This window comes from Muntiacus reevesi, chromosome 8 (assembly GCF_963930625.1).
Source record: "Muntiacus reevesi chromosome 8, mMunRee1.1, whole genome shotgun sequence".
NCBI classification, from domain to species: Eukaryota; Metazoa; Chordata; class Mammalia; order Artiodactyla; family Cervidae; genus Muntiacus; species Muntiacus reevesi.
This window is the reverse complement of record NC_089256.1, coordinates 24796388-24811101: the sequence shown is the minus strand read 5'-3', so window position 1 is coordinate 24811101 and position 14714 is coordinate 24796388. Positions and strand designations below refer to the sequence as shown.

Here is a 14714-nt window from a genome sequence, read left to right as displayed (position 1 = left end):
CAAATCTTTTCAGAAGAGCAAATAATATTTCCCATAAAAATACCTGCTGCTCTCCCAAAGTGGGCGGTGCACTCCTGGGCAGCAATGGAGGAGAGGGGCCAGCTGTTCTGGCCACACGTGACCCAACATGGCTGCAGCGCTGAGCACGCCTGGCAGGACGGCCAAGCAGGGAACCCCACCCTGCAGGGCTCTGTGCACCCGGGGCGAGGGAAAGACTCTCCCTTTCCAGGGGTGTTGCATGCAGGCCAACTATCCCAGGGAGAACCTGCAAGTCTGCAAGCGGGTATCTTCAGCCAGGAGGTGCTTTGTCCGAGGCGGGAATGAAGCTTTCCTTTGGGTCCCTGGAGAGGGGAACTCCAGGGGCTAGAGGGTTTCACACTGGAGACTTGTGGACATCCCAGAGACCCCATGGTGTGGTGGTCTTTCCCGGACCAGGGGGACTTAGGGGCTTTGGGGCCAGGTCTGCAGCGAGGGAGCAGGTGTGGAAGCTGGCTCCAGTCTGCAGAGAGCCCACCAGTGCCCCCAGCACAGAAGGAAGTCCTGGCAGGCAGGGTGGTTGCAGTGGGAGCTCAGTACCTTTAATAGAGACAGTGCCCAGTGCATGGAGTTCAGTACTGAGAGAGCTCAGCACCTCTAATAGAGACAGTGCCCAATGCGGGAAAAGGACAGTGGGCACTCCTGAGGCAGGAGCGTTGGTGATGGTGCAGGAAGCCGGTTCAGTAGAGCGCGGAACAGCAGGACCTCTTGGTCTGGAATGAAGGTTCCTGAGGAGACCCCAGAGCACCATATGCACCATACCCCAAATGTCCGAGGCCCGCTGGCCGCTCTGCTCCCTCGAACTGTCGTTCTCCAGTGAGATCACACCCAGCCCAGCATCTGGCACCCCCGCCCCACCCGCCTCCTGCCGCACCTCCCATCTTGGGAGAAATCCTGTCATCTGGGAAACTGCCCAGCAACGCGAATTCAAGACCCGCAGCGGACCTGGCGGATTTGTGGGTCAGGTACCCAACCTGGACAGCCGTACAGGCCTGGGGCTTGCCTAAGGCTAGCCCTCCCGCAGAAGGTACGCTGACCGGTTTCGCGTCCGGAGCCCCTGGAGGCAGCAGAGCCAAGCAGTCCCGCGAGGCCCCGCCCCCTTCACGGCCCCGCCCCCCGACCTCGCCCTAATCTCCGCCCCGCACGAACTACCGGGAGGACCTCAGCGCGGCCCCGCCCAGGGATCGGCCCCGACCTCCCGCCCATTAGCCCTGCCTCCCGGCCCCGCCCCAGCCTCCGCGGCTCTGCAAGTTTGAAGGAATGTCAGGACTCGGGATCACGCAAGACGCATGCGCTAGGTGGGCACCGTGGCGTTGCCGTGGCTACGGGAGACGCTCTCGGCGAGGGCGCGCTGCGCTTCCGGGGGTGGGGCGCGGCTACAGGAAGTGCGTGGCCGCCCGGGGCCATGGCGGCGCTTGCCGTCGTCTTCCTGCTGCTCTGGGCCGCATCCTGGCCGTCGGCCTCGGCCTCCGGCGACGAGTTCTGGCCTGGCCAGTCGGCAGCCGACATCCTGTCGGGGGCGGCGTCCCGCAGACGGTAAACGCATGCCCGCTCCGTCGGTGGGGCTGGGACCGGGACCCGGAGCACAGGGCCGGGAGGCGGGGCTCGGAGACAGGGTGCGGAGCAGTGGGGCCTTGGTCTGCCCTACACCCTTGGCGCCCTGGCCTGGGGACGCGAGCCAGGGTCGCCTGGCGACCGCGGCCTCCCGGAGTCCCATGGAAGGACAAGCTAGGGTCCACGTTAGGGGGCAGGGAGGGGGCCCCAGTTCGTTGATACAGAGTGTTGCCTGGCGTTCGAGGAGCCCCAGAATCAAATGCTCGAATGGGTTGGCTCTTAAGAAAGCCCAGCCTTGTTTATCTGCAGGAGAATTTCCGCCCTATACAGATGCTGGTTGTTCTATAGATACATCTCAGGAGTAAGAAACAAGCGTCTGTGCCCTACAGCTGTTACTGAGGGAGGGCCTGACCCAAAACAGACTGCTGGGTGCAGGGTGTACAGACGGTAGACTGGCAGTTTTGGGGAATTGGAGGCCCGGGCCAAGCAGTCCAGCATGGTCACTTTTGCAAACGGAGGTGCAGAGAAGGGAGGGTGAGGCCATAGCAGAGGCAGGAGTCCCCTTTCTGGGTCTTGTGTAGGGGAGTCTCGCTGTGGATAAGACAGCAGTTCTCTGGGTGCTCAAAGACCCCCAAGGTGCCAGGTCATTTTCCTAGAAACACTGGGATGCCGTCTGCCTTTTGCACACACTCGTGAGTTTACTGTGGGGGTTTCCAGAGACCACCTGACCTGTGGTATCATAACACAGGGAATGGAGAAGCAGACAGGAGAATACAGGTGTCACCTGACTGAAGAGAGACTTGCAGAAATTAAAAACACTGATACTCTTCTCAATGATGATTTTTGTCTTGAATACACTGGAAATTCATAAATAAGTTCTTGCTTTTTTCATAATACAGGAATTATTGATAGATTTAACCCACATAAATAGCAGCCTTTGGGAGTCCTCAATAATTGTTGAGAATGTAATAATTGTTGAGAATGTGCAGGGGTCCATAGACCAGGAAAACTGAGAACCCCTATGGGACGAGGGCTCAGATTCTAGCCATTGAGATCCTGCTGGTTTTAGCTATGAGTTATTGCTGATTGTTAAACAGATGCTAAGATGCTTTCTGTGCCTACTCCAGGGCTCTTTAAGTAACTGGTCTTATAGAAATGGGTGGGCCGCTGCCTCCACTTTACAGACCAGAAATACTGATAGTGCCTGGTGTCGGGGCCAGGCTGCGAATGTGGGTGGTTGGGTTTTCCATGCAGAGCCCTGGCCCTGAGGCGCTGTTGTCCTGCCCACCCTGCCAGGTACCTTCTGTACGATGTCAATCCCCCCGAGGGCTTCAACCTCCGTAGAGATGTCTACATCCGCATCGCCTCCCTCCTGAAGACTCTGCTGAAGACGGAGGAGTGGGTGCTGGTACTGCCCCCCTGGGGCCGCCTCTACCACTGGCAGAGCCCCGACATTCACCAGGTCCGGATTCCCTGGTCCGACTTCTTTGACCTTCCAAGTCTCAACAGAAACATCCCTGTCATTGAGTATGAGCAGTTCATCGCAGGTGAGGCGGGTGGTGGTCCTTTAACTGGGGCCGGGCGGTCGTTGGTTCTGGTGTGACCGTCCGGCCAGGCCAGAGACCTTGGCCAGCGGGGCTGTCTCCCCTCAGGCCTTAATGTAGGGGCCCTGCTTCCTGCTTCTGTTTTCCGTCCCCTCGCCTCTAAAAACCCGGGCCGCCTTGGTGAAGTGGGGTTGTGATGGGGAGGCCACTGCCTGGAGACCGGCCTCGTCCCAGCTGGACTGCAGGCCTCCCTTTCTGTTCTGGCCACTCTTACCTGAAGGAAGGCTCCGTGCATGAGTGGTGGTGGCCATGTGTTGGCAGAGACATGTAACGCCATGTCCTGCCTTGTTCAGTCCTATTCAGGGTTCCTGTTGTAATGTTTTTAAGAGAGAAGAGCTGCTGATTTCTTAGAATAAAGGAGTTGGAGCACACTGCTATCTTGTTTAGGAGACATGAACTTAAATAGGCTCATCTCTGCCCCACGTCCCTGGAGCCGCCTGGAAGAGCAAGTCACGGCTCCTGAGCGGCGGTCGTGGGACTTCTGTTTGAGGGCCTGGGAGCCTGAGAGTCACTGCTTCCGCCAGGGACAGGCCCACATGTCCTCACCAGGTTCTCTTCTCTCCTCGCCCCGGGGCCTGTCGCCCAAAGACATTTTCCCCATCAAGGTTAGCACCGTGGGTGCTACAGGCCTGGAGCGTCCCTACCCAAGGGGGGTTGGGGTGTCCAGTCTGACCCAGCTCCTCCCAGGGGGGCAGGCTTGGTCTTGGTCTGCACGGGGCTTGGCCCCCAGGGAACTGGCCCCTGACTTGCTGGTGGGGCGCGGTCGGCCACGAGCTGGGCTCAGTGATGGCAGACAGGTGTGGTTCCTGCTGCTCTGCCAGCCTCATCCTTGGACTGGGCAGCAGGGTGAGGACTGAGCCCATGGGTGACAGTGTGAAGAGGGCAGCCTTGACCCCGCTCAGGTTTCCTCCTGCAGAGGGAACAGGCGTGGGTGCCACTCCAGAAGACCCTCAGGCCTTGTGCTGTGGGCATGTCAGCATCTCAGTTCCGGCGTCACCACCCCTGCCTTGCCGTAGGAGCCCCTGAGCTTTGGGCGTTAGTGCCCAAGCCGAACGAATGTGGATGACCCTGGGTTTCTCTCGCTGTGGCGCTCTCACCCCCAGGCTCCGTCGTTCCGCCTGTGAACACCTCTTCACTGAGCACCAGGTGGTGGGCGGGAGGCTCTAGGTGTGAGGGGAGCGGTGGGTGAGAGGGGTACTGACCCCTGCTCTCCTGGCCCTTGTCTTGGAGAGTGGAGGCCGAGCTTAAGTCAGTGGTGAGGACACGCAGCTCTGGGGCAAGCCCCAGAGTCATAGGATGAGAAAGCTGGAAGGGGTGTGGGGTCTGGGTGGTGGGCGTGGCCTGGGAAGGCATCTTTTTTGGGGAGCTGCAGTTTGATGGCCTCACAGGGGTCAAGAGAGAGCCCTGGAGGAGACAGCTGGTCAGGGGCCTGGGGAAGGAGTGTGCCCTGGGCTCCAGGCACCATGGGGAGGGAGCCAGAGGAGGAAGAGCCCAGAGAGGAGAGGCCAGAGGACCGGCCCTGCCCCCAGGGAAGGGGGATGTAGCTGGAGAGAGAAGAGCCCAGGTTCTGTCATCGGTCAGGGCAGCGTGGGGCCCAGAGGAGCTGCGGGGCCTGGACATCCCCACCCTGGCAACCCTCCTGTCCCGTGGACCCCCACATCCCGAGGTCCTTGTTCCATCATCTCTGTTGTTACAAGCTCTCTCTAGTCCCGTTTGGGAAGACAGTGTTGTTCTGTACGGGGTGATTCTCTGTGTCCCCGTAACCTGGGCTGTGGTCCCTGTCTCATCTGTCCTGTCTCCTCCAGAGTCTGGCGGGCCCTTCATCGACCAGGTCTATGTCCTGCAAGGCTATGCGGAAGGCTGGAAGGAGGGGGCCTGGGAGGAGAAGATTGACAGCCGGCCCTGCATCGAGCCACCGCTGTACTCTCAGGACAAGCATGAGTATTACAGGTACCGCTGGGAGGTCCACGGGCACGGCCCACGTCCAGGGTGGCTCTCGTTGCTGTATTTGGGGGCTCAGGCTGTTTAGGAGTATCCGTTTCCATTTGTAATGTGTTTGAACCTCTTCGTGGAGATGTCATCACCCCAGACTGCGTTGCTGTCAGAAGAGCTGCCTGGGGAAGTGCTGTCCATCCTCTCCTCCCTCTGCAGCCTCCACAGCCCCCTTCCCTACCTACCCCAGCAGAGGACCAGAGTAATGTGGTTCTAAGACCTGGCATGACTAGGAGCTCTTGAGAGCAGAGTTACTTTGAAGATAGTTACATCAAAACGGGCCCTGACACATAAAGCATTATTTCCGCCGGGTTCCTCTGGGGCCGCCCTGTTTTCCTGTCATTGAACCATCCAGGTTCCTGAAAAGAGCGTCAGTGGTCTCATCAGATGAGATGACATTTGTGGTTTCTTTAAAAATTTCCATACTATCGCTACCTGCGATCACAACCAAGTTTTCACATAGGAACCAGCCGAGTTTCTCCAGGTCAGGCTGTGCATCTGGACTTGACTCCCTGCCCATGAACGAACACACCACACTGACGGGGTGCCATGGGTCTTATTTTCCAGAGGATGGTTTTGGGGTTACGAAGAGACGAGGGGTTTAAACGTTTCCTGTCTGTCTGTCCAGGGATCGGCCTCCATCATCGCGCCTGTGCTATTGAGAAACACGTCTGCACGGTGAGTGTCTGCGTGGTCACTGGGTGCCGGCTGGTACATGTGTGTGCATGTGTGCCATGGTGCTGGCACGGCTCGTGGCAGAGGGAGGGGCACTCCCTGGAGGGTTAGCCCTCAGCCCTCCCCCACCCCCAGGGGGCCTGGCGGTCAGGATCCAGGGAGCACCCCCCAGGATCACCCACGGGAGCACTCCCGGGTGGGGCGGCCATGCCTGCTGTCTTCTGGGTGCTGCTTGGGGTAGCTGTGCTCTGAGCCTGACCTTGGTGTGTGTGTGGGGGGTTGTCTCTGGTCCCACCACTGGTGGGTGGTGCAGTCAGATTCACACCCAGATCCTGCCCCGGGGTCCCGTCTGAGCTGGCGGGGAGAGGCGGGGCCGCGGGGTGCAGGCGGGGGCGGGGGGCAGGAGGAGAGGACGGGGATGAGGGTCGTGGGGTTGTGAGGCTGAAGCAGGGTCAGGGCCAGGACAGGAGCGGGATGAGTGACCCCTGAGGAACGGGGGGCTGGGGCGACCTGCAGCTGGTCTTGGAGGCTCACGGTGGAGGAGGAGCGCTTCCCCTCGAGACGGGGTGGGGGGTCATTCCTGGATCAGGCCTTCGAGAAGCTGGGCTCTGAGAGGTCAGAGGAACGGCTTGAGCCTAGACCCAGCACCCTGGCAGCTGCTCCTGGCCTATCATGTAGGAAGTCTGTCTGCGCGCCCAGGCTCTCTTTCAAGCAGAAAACCAGGCACGCACACACTTCCCCCCCACACACACACCCTGGGCAGCACCAGAGGGTCAGCAGGAAGGGACACGGGGTCTTGGGCGAGTCCCAGGGTCTGGTGTGTGAGGAAGCTGCTCTGGAGGCGCATGCTTGGTTCCAGCATGCCCGGGGAGTTCCCTGCAGGTGTGAGTTGTGGGGGACGCGGGGACCCGGAAGAGCCAGCCCTCCCGTTAGCCACCATCAGTGTCCTGAGCCTGCAGCAGGCTCTGAGCCCCTTCCCTGCTCTCTGGGGCCTGGAAGGTCTGCCTGTCACAGCACTGCCCCATGTGCCAGGGTGCCAGGCCGCTCCCTCCTGGGCCTGTGTAAACAAAATGCAGGTGGGCACACCTGCTCTGCTGGGTGGGTCCGATCTCCACCAAGAGAGGAAGAGGCACAAGGGTGCCAGAGGTTTGGGACCCTGCGATACAAGTCCTAAAACTGCATTTCCAGAGCAGATCTGGCTGAAGTTTGGGCTGTGGGGCAGGGGTGTTTTTTTTTTTTTTGTCCCATTTGCAGGTAAGGGGATCTGAGCCCAGGAGAGACTGGTGCCCAGGGATCCCTCCTTCTGTTCAAGAGACACTGGTGGGAGGGAGTGGACTTAGGGTTAGGTTGCTGAGACGTGAGGCCAGATAAGGGAGGGGCACCCCACCACACAGATAATTCAAGATGTGAAAAGCACTAACCAAAGAGAGGATGGATATGTTCAGTTACCCTGAAGTTTAATAAGGCTTGTCTGCCAATAGATACTGTTAACAAATGGACACAAACCACAGAGAGGGGTACTTGCAGCCTGTCCTGTAGGACCCAGATGCAGACAGAGCTCCTGAAGGCCCCTGAGGACAGGGCAGGCAGCCTTGGAGCAGATTCAGCAAAAGACACAATTATGTACATTGTCGGGGGTATTAGGTACACCCTGTTTGTGCTCAGGGGGACACACTGCCTTTAGACCCGAGGAGAGACGCAGCCCACTGCGTCTTGGAAAAAGGGCCCCAGGGGCAGAAGGAGGTGGGAGACCCCTGGGGGTGCAGGGGACGTCAGGCCGAGGGGGGCAGGCTTGTGACCCTAAGTGCCTGCAGGAGCATCCCACGCATGTTCCGGAATATTCCTGTGAGCCCCAGACCAGGGAGCCCTTATACCCCTCAGCAATCGATCATTGGAAAAGCTAGGTTGTGCAGATTCAGAATTGAAGCACAGCTGAGCCGTGAAAATCAAAAAGCACTGCTGCCTCCAGCAGAGGTGATCACGAGGAGCAAACAGCAAGTGAGAAAAGCTGAAGATAAGTCCAGCCATCCCAGGGCGGGAAGTTAGAGAGGCATGGCCATCTGCCCGTGGGGGTCCCGGGGCCAGGGCAGGGTTGAAGCACGCTCTCCAGGCCCCTAGAGCTGCTTCAGAACCCCACGTGGCCATTGGCGGGGTGGGATACACGCGTCTGCAGGCTATGCTGTGTCTTGTCGTAAAACGGAGTCTTCAGAAACTGTTCTCACAGGGACCCCAGGCCACCACTGGGTCCATCCCCTCTCACCTTTCCAGAACTCTTCTTCTTGCACCCGGCGCTCACGCCCATCTCCCTGTAAAGCACACATGTACTCACACCACAGGCGTGTTCACTGCGGAGTGTCCTGTCTGTCTCCCACTTGGTGGTACCCCTTGGGGGGCTCTGTGAGGTGAGACTCACGAGGTCACTGCAGAGGTTGCCATGTTCCTCTGCACCTGTCTTCGCACAGAGAAGGAGGGTTCACGGAACCTGCCTGAGTTGGTGGCCTTTGACTGGTCCCAGGTTTTGCCATCACAAACAGGAACCGTGTTTGCACAGTCCTGGGGGAGTGAGGACACAGGCTTTCGCCCAGAACAGAAGCTGGGTCTTGCTTTCCGAGTGGTGGCCACCGAGCCATGGTCCCCACGCAGCCCCGGGCAGGGCGCTTTGGGCTTTGGAGCGGACGAGTGAGGATGGACCTCTGCTATGTTCATTTGTGTTTCTTTGATTTCAGAGTAAAACCATGTTGAAAAGCTCTTTTGAAATGATTTTCTTTGAAGCATCTATTTACATATTTTGCCAATTTGTTTCTCTGCAGAAGTTTTAAACTTTTGTATATTCAGAGTTGTTATCTTGTTTATTCTTTAAAGGTTTCTATGTGGTTTTTTTTTTTTAATAATCTTTCAGATCAGTACATTTACTCCGTCATGTCCAACTCTTTGCTACTCTGTGGACTGCAGCACGCCAGGCTTCCCTGTCCATCACTAACTCCTGGAGCTTACTTAAACTCACATCCATCGAGTTGGTGATGCCATCCAACCATCTCATCCTCTGTTGTTCCCTTCTGCTCCCGCCTTCAATCTTTCCCAGCATCAGGGTCTTTTCCAGTGAGTCAGTTCTTTGCATCAGGTGGCCAAAGTATTGGAGTTTCAGCGTTAGCATCAGTCCTTCCAATGAACACCCAGGACTGATCTTTAGGATGGACTGGTTGGATCTCTTTTCAGTCCAAGGGACTTTCAAGCATCTTCTCCAGCATTATACTTCCAACACTATACATCAATTTTTTGACACTCAGCTTTCTTCATAGTCCAACTCTCACATCCGTACGTGACTACTGGAAAAATCATAGCTTTGACCAGATGGACCTTTGTCGGCGAAGTGATGTCTCTGTTTTTTAATATGTTCTCTAGGTTGGTCATAGCTTTTCTTCCAAGGAGCAAGCATCTTTTAATTTCGTGACTGCAATCACCATCTGCAGTGATTTTGAAGCCCAGAAAAATAATCTCTCTCTGTTTCTGTTGTTTCCCCATCTATTTGCCATGAAGTGATGGGACCAGATGCCATGATCTTAGTTTTCTGAATGTTGAGTTTCAAGCCAACTTTTTCATTCTTCTCTTTCACTTTCATCAAGAGGCTCTTTAGTTCTTCTTGGCTTTCTGCCATAAGGGTGGTGTTATCTGCATATCCGAAGTTATTGATATTTCTCCCGGCAATCTTAATTCCAGCTTGTGCTTCATCCAGCCTGGCATTTCTCATGATGTACTCTGCATATAAGTTAAATAAGTAGGTGACAATTTACAGCTTTGATGTACTCCTTTCCTGATTTGGAACCAGTCTGTTGTTCCATGTCCAGTTCTAACAGTTGCTTCTTGACCTGTACGCAGATTTCTCAGGAGGCAGATAAGGTGGTCTGGTATTCCCATCTCTTGAAGAATTCTCCACAGTTTATTGTGATCCACACAGTCAAAGGCTTTAGCATGGTCAGTAAACCAGAAGTAGATGTTTTAATAATCTTTACCATTTCAGTATTCTTAAAAATTCTTTCTTCTACTTTTTATAGTTTCAGTCTGCACAATTAACTCTGAGCCCCTGAGGATCTGTTTTGGCTTAAAAATGGAGCCTCTGATCACCCCACCCGTGTCCCCCACCCAGGCATCTGGGAGCCACCCTCTCCAGGGTTGTCCTGCCCAGGGGCCAGCCTGGAGTGGATGTGGCCTGCTCTGGAGGGTCCTCTCTGCGTGTTATGATTCTTCAAGTTACTTGATGAGCTCAGGTGGGCAGCCTCTTCTGCCCCACACTTTGAAGGATCAAGTTGACGCTTCCCCGAAGAAGGGGCCTGGCTTTTGGCCGAAGAAAGACACACACGACAAGGATTCTCTTTTGTTAAGGTGATCCTTAGAAGCAGGAGTAAGCACACACGCACTCCTTTGGGGTAGCTGTGGTTGTTTGGCTTTGCCCTTTCCCCAGAAGTGCGAGTTAAGCCATTGCTGTTCTAACGGTGAACCAGCTTTGCATTCCTGGTATGAGCTCTATTTGTCATTTGTGTTTTACTTTTAGTGTGTTCCTGGATTCTGTTGGCTAGTTTTATTTGTTTTGTGTATTTGTGTGTTTTTTTGCATTGATAGTCACAAGTGAGCTTGGCTGCTGAGGTGGTTCAGTGGCAAGGGCAGGAGAGAGTCTGTGAATGTTTAGAGCCACTGAGGAAGCAGAAGCCATCTGCAGACGGCTGCCTTTGAGAGGGTCAGCAGAGACTTGCCCTCATGCACCCAGCTGACCCTACAGGGTTTGGACCTGCTCAGGTTTTGTCCTGGACTGTTCCCTGGCCCAGGGCCCTCCCACATGACGGTGCTCAGTGGAACACATGGGCATAAAGACCTTTTTCTATTGTTTAAAAATAGGTCTGTGATGTTGGACCGAGCCGAGAACCTCCTCCACGACCACTACGGTGGGAAGGAGTACTGGGACGTGAGTGTTGCCTCGAGCGTCTCTGTGAATGCGTGTAGTTTGGGAAACATATCCCTCCCCCCCCAACTCCCCAACACACACACAGCAGCTCCTGTGTCCACCTGCTGCCTAACACAGCGAGGCCGAGTATCTGGGGGTGGGCCCGCCGGCAAATGCTCCCCACCTGCCCACGGAGGTGCTCCCGGGAGAGGGCTGGGGCGTCCCAGGCCCTCCTCCTGCGCTGGCTGTCCCTGCCAGCTGGACGAGAGCTCTGGCCCCATGTACTCAGCCATGGGAGGTGGGCGCTGTCTGGTCGCGTCCTAGACAGGGGAGCTGGGCTCTGCTTTGATGGGGAGGTGCTGGCTATGGTGGACAGATGGTGCTGGAGGTGGGCCGAGGCCTTCTCCCGTCCTTCTGGGGTGGAGACACCTAGTCATCAGGTGTCTGGTTTGGAAAAGAGGTGCAGTCCTGCCCATGGAGGCCCAGTGCAAAAGCATCGGACGTTCCCTGAGAGGAGCCCTCGGCTACTAGGTGGAGACCTAGGTGACGTCGGCACGCCTGGCCTGTCCGGGGCTCCGCCAGAAACATCGGGGTGGGTGGGTGGGTTGCGGGGACAGCTCCCACCCTCCCACAGGTACCAAAACTGACTCTTAGCAGGGACATTTGTCTGTTGTTGATGTGAAATAGAAGTGGGGGCTGGGCAGGGCAGAGGCCTCCAAGTGAGAGCCCTGCTCCTTGGACTCGGGCACCTCCTGACGGGTGGGTTCAGAATCACAGAAGGGCCATTGTCATCACGTGGACACAGGTTCTGTGCCTCTCAGCCCTGCAGGGTGGTGGCCCTTCAGCACTTTCCTGACCTTGCCAGTCACATTCACTTAGCCAGAGCTGGGCCCCAGGCCACTGGGACACTTGGGAGGAGAGAACTGCAACGTCGGCCTGCACAGCCCATCGGAGCGTACCAGGCCGATGTGGTCACGCCCCCTGGACGCTCCTGACCGTCCGAATGGTGGGCTCCACCTTGAATCCGCTGCACTGCCCATAGGCCAGTGGCCAACCTGCCTGAGGCCCTAGCTCACTCGTTGTCCTCGGGCTGGACTCCAGATGGATGAGGGGGTTCTGGGGACAAGAGGGAGTGGCGGGCAAGGAGGGTTGGTGCCGGGCTCACGGCCTGTCTTCCTGCAGACCCGGCGCAGCATGGTGTTCGCCAGGCACCTGCGGGCGGTGGGGGATGAGTTCAGGAGCAGGTACCTCAACTCCACGGACGTGGCTGATGGAATCCCCTTCGAGGAGGACTGGACCCGGATGAAGGTACCCCCCTCGCCCCTGTAATCTTTGAGAGTGGGGTGCATTTCCCTCTTGAGATGCCTCACAACTAAGCCCTTAAACGTTAGGAAGGGTCTGAAGGGGGCATGCTTGCCCACCACAGGGCTCCTGGCCCTGCACCCCAGTTACCCGAGCTGTTGCTCGTCAGCAGGGAGCCCTGTCCTAGCGTAAACCTGAGGACATTGGTGATCAGTCCAGGGACAGACCCCATCAGGCCCTGAATCCCGCCTGCTTGTCACCAGCTCAGCCAGTTTGGTCCCCTTTGGCCAGGTCAAGCTGGGCTCCTCGCTGGGGGGCCCATACCTGGGCGTCCACCTGAGGAGGAAAGACTTCATCTGGGGGCACCGGGAGGACGTGCCAAGCCTGGACGGGGCCGTGCGGAAGATCCGCAGCCTCATGAAGGCCCACCAGCTGGACAAGGTGTTCGTGGCCACAGACGCCGTCAGGAAGGGTATTTGGCTCCTGTCCATCTGTTCCTCCTTGGGTTAATGGTGGGGTCGTGTTTCTGTCCTCGTCCCCCACCCTGAGGTCCTGCTGTGGGCACATGTGCGTGTGTGTGCGAGTCCCTCTAGGCCTGTGTGAGTCGTGGGCATGTGTATATGCGTGTGCTAGTCCCCTGCAGTCTGAGAGTCGGGGGCACATGTGCATGCGTGAGTCCCCTGCACACTGCAGAGTTGTGGGTGTGTGCATGCCTGTGTGACACCCTTCTAGGCTGTGCAAGCCCCCCGCGGCCCCCGCTCACCGGCCCCCTCGCGCCCACAGAGCTGGAGGAGTTGCGGAGGCTGCTGCCTGAGATGGTGCGGTTCGAGCCCACGTGGGAGGAGCTGGAGCTCTACAAGGACGGGGGCGTGGCCATCGTGGACCAGTGGATCTGCGCGCACGCCCGGTGAGCAGCCTGCTCACGTATGGCCCGTGTTCCCGACTGGGCCCTCATGCAGACGGGCCGGTCTGCTCACCCACCCCTGAGTCCTGAGCCCAGGCCGCTTGCTGGTGACCGGCTGCGGGGAGCCCCGGCTGAGGGTACTGGGGCGAGGGCCCGGGCAGGTGTCTGGGCGGGTGGTGGATGGGGGATTGCGCTGCAGCCCTGGTGACAGCCTGTTCCTCGGCAGGTTTTTTATCGGCACATCGGTCTCCACGTTCTCCTTTCGAATTCACGAGGAGAGGGAGATCCTGGGCTTGGACCCCAAGACAACATACAACCGGTTCTGTGGGGATGAGGAGAAGGCGTGTGAGCAGCCCACTCACTGGAGGATTGCGTACTGAGCCCCTGTGGCTGCCCGAGGACACATGTCCCCTCCTGGATCTCAGGCTGGGGACCCCGCAGAGCTGCACTGTGTGCATCCTCGGCCCGGGTATCTCTGTGAGCCGGTGCCTCTGTGTCCCCAGGACTTGGGATCCATCCGGAAGCAGGTGTCTGCAGCCAGCAAGGCCCCCAGTGATGCCGCGGAGGTTCCGGCTTATCCTTACTGACCTTGGCCTGCGGGGTTTCCAGCAGTGTTGGCAGGCCTGGTACCTGGGCTGCTCCAGCCCTGGGCCAGTGGACGCGATGCTGACCCTGCCTGTGCCCCAGAGCGGTGCCCTTGGCCCTGCGCTCCTCCCCACAGAACCCCATGCCAGCTGGACGGCAGGCGGACCTCACCTCACCAGGGCTGGGCTGAGGCTTGTGGGGCTGTGATCCCCACCCCTCACCTCGACCTGAGTCAGAGCACCAGAACAGTGTTCAGGATGGCTGGTGCTCTGTGCTTGTGTTGGGGGATGGGGGGAAGCCCTTCCGTGGTTGTCTGCGGGGTCCGTCCAGCCAGTGTGGTCCAACGGCCACAGCAACACGCTGGACAGCTGGATGCTCGTCCTTGAAGCCTCTGTGCCCCTGCCCCCCTGCCTTGAGGACAAAGGGAGCAGGCTAGAGGAGCAGGGTCACTTCAGCCCCAGACCAGGCACCCAACTTCCCCAACACGTGGGGTGACTGCTGATGTGGGTGTGAGGAGCCATGCGGAGTTTGGAGGTGGGGTACCCAGAGCCCTGACCTTCCTGCATCTCCTTCAGGGTCCTAGGTGTCACTCGGTCGTGCAGGGTGAAGTGACAAGATATTTATTCTTTCTCCATTTGTATATCAAATGTTAATAAAATACATTTTCTAAAAGCGGTGCTTCTTCCGCCCGAGTACTCTTTTGGCGAAGAGCTGGACCAAGCATTTGGACTTGGTCGTCACCTTCCTCTTTGAGGAAGGCAAGCTGCTCTGTCATCGGTGTGTTTGTGGGTGTGAGCGTGATGGAGGCAGTGCCCACACCGCCAGTCCTTTGCTCATGGCTGCAGATGTGTTGGTAAAGAGTCTGTGGTTGCAGACATCTTGAGAACTGCTGTCATCTAGGCGCCAAGTGGTGGGAGCCCTGAGGTCACGGAGCCCTGAGGCCATCAGCAAAACCTCACACGGCGGAGACAGTTTGGGCTGCTGTGCAGGGACAGGAGGACCCCCCTTCACAGGCCAGACCAGGCTAGGTCCCCCGGGACACACATCCCAGAGGTGTCTGGTCAGAGGGTGGGAGGAGCAGGTGGCAGATGACCCATGCCCTCTTTAACTGGTGCCCTCTCTCCTG

General features: G+C 57.8%; 1 protein-coding gene across 2 annotated transcripts; it reads left to right on the top strand.

The window, feature by feature from the left end:
- The first annotated feature begins 1411 nt into the window (after positions 1-1411).
- POFUT2 (protein O-fucosyltransferase 2) lies at positions 1412-14264 on the top strand. Of its 2 annotated transcripts, none has more exons than XM_065943241.1 (9): positions 1412-1572; positions 2887-3137; positions 5000-5144; positions 5754-5864; positions 10752-10818; positions 11980-12105; positions 12391-12571; positions 12883-13006; positions 13230-14264. In XM_065943241.1, exons 1-9 carry the CDS (start codon positions 1442-1444, stop codon positions 13381-13383), a joined length of 1290 nt encoding a protein of 429 aa, XP_065799313.1. In that variant the 5' UTR covers positions 1412-1441; the 3' UTR covers positions 13384-14264. The 2 variants fall into 2 exon arrangements, with proteins under 2 accessions (XP_065799313.1, XP_065799312.1); XM_065943240.1 differs by having other exon boundaries at positions 12832-13006.
- The last annotated feature ends 450 nt before the right edge of the window (positions 14265-14714 follow it).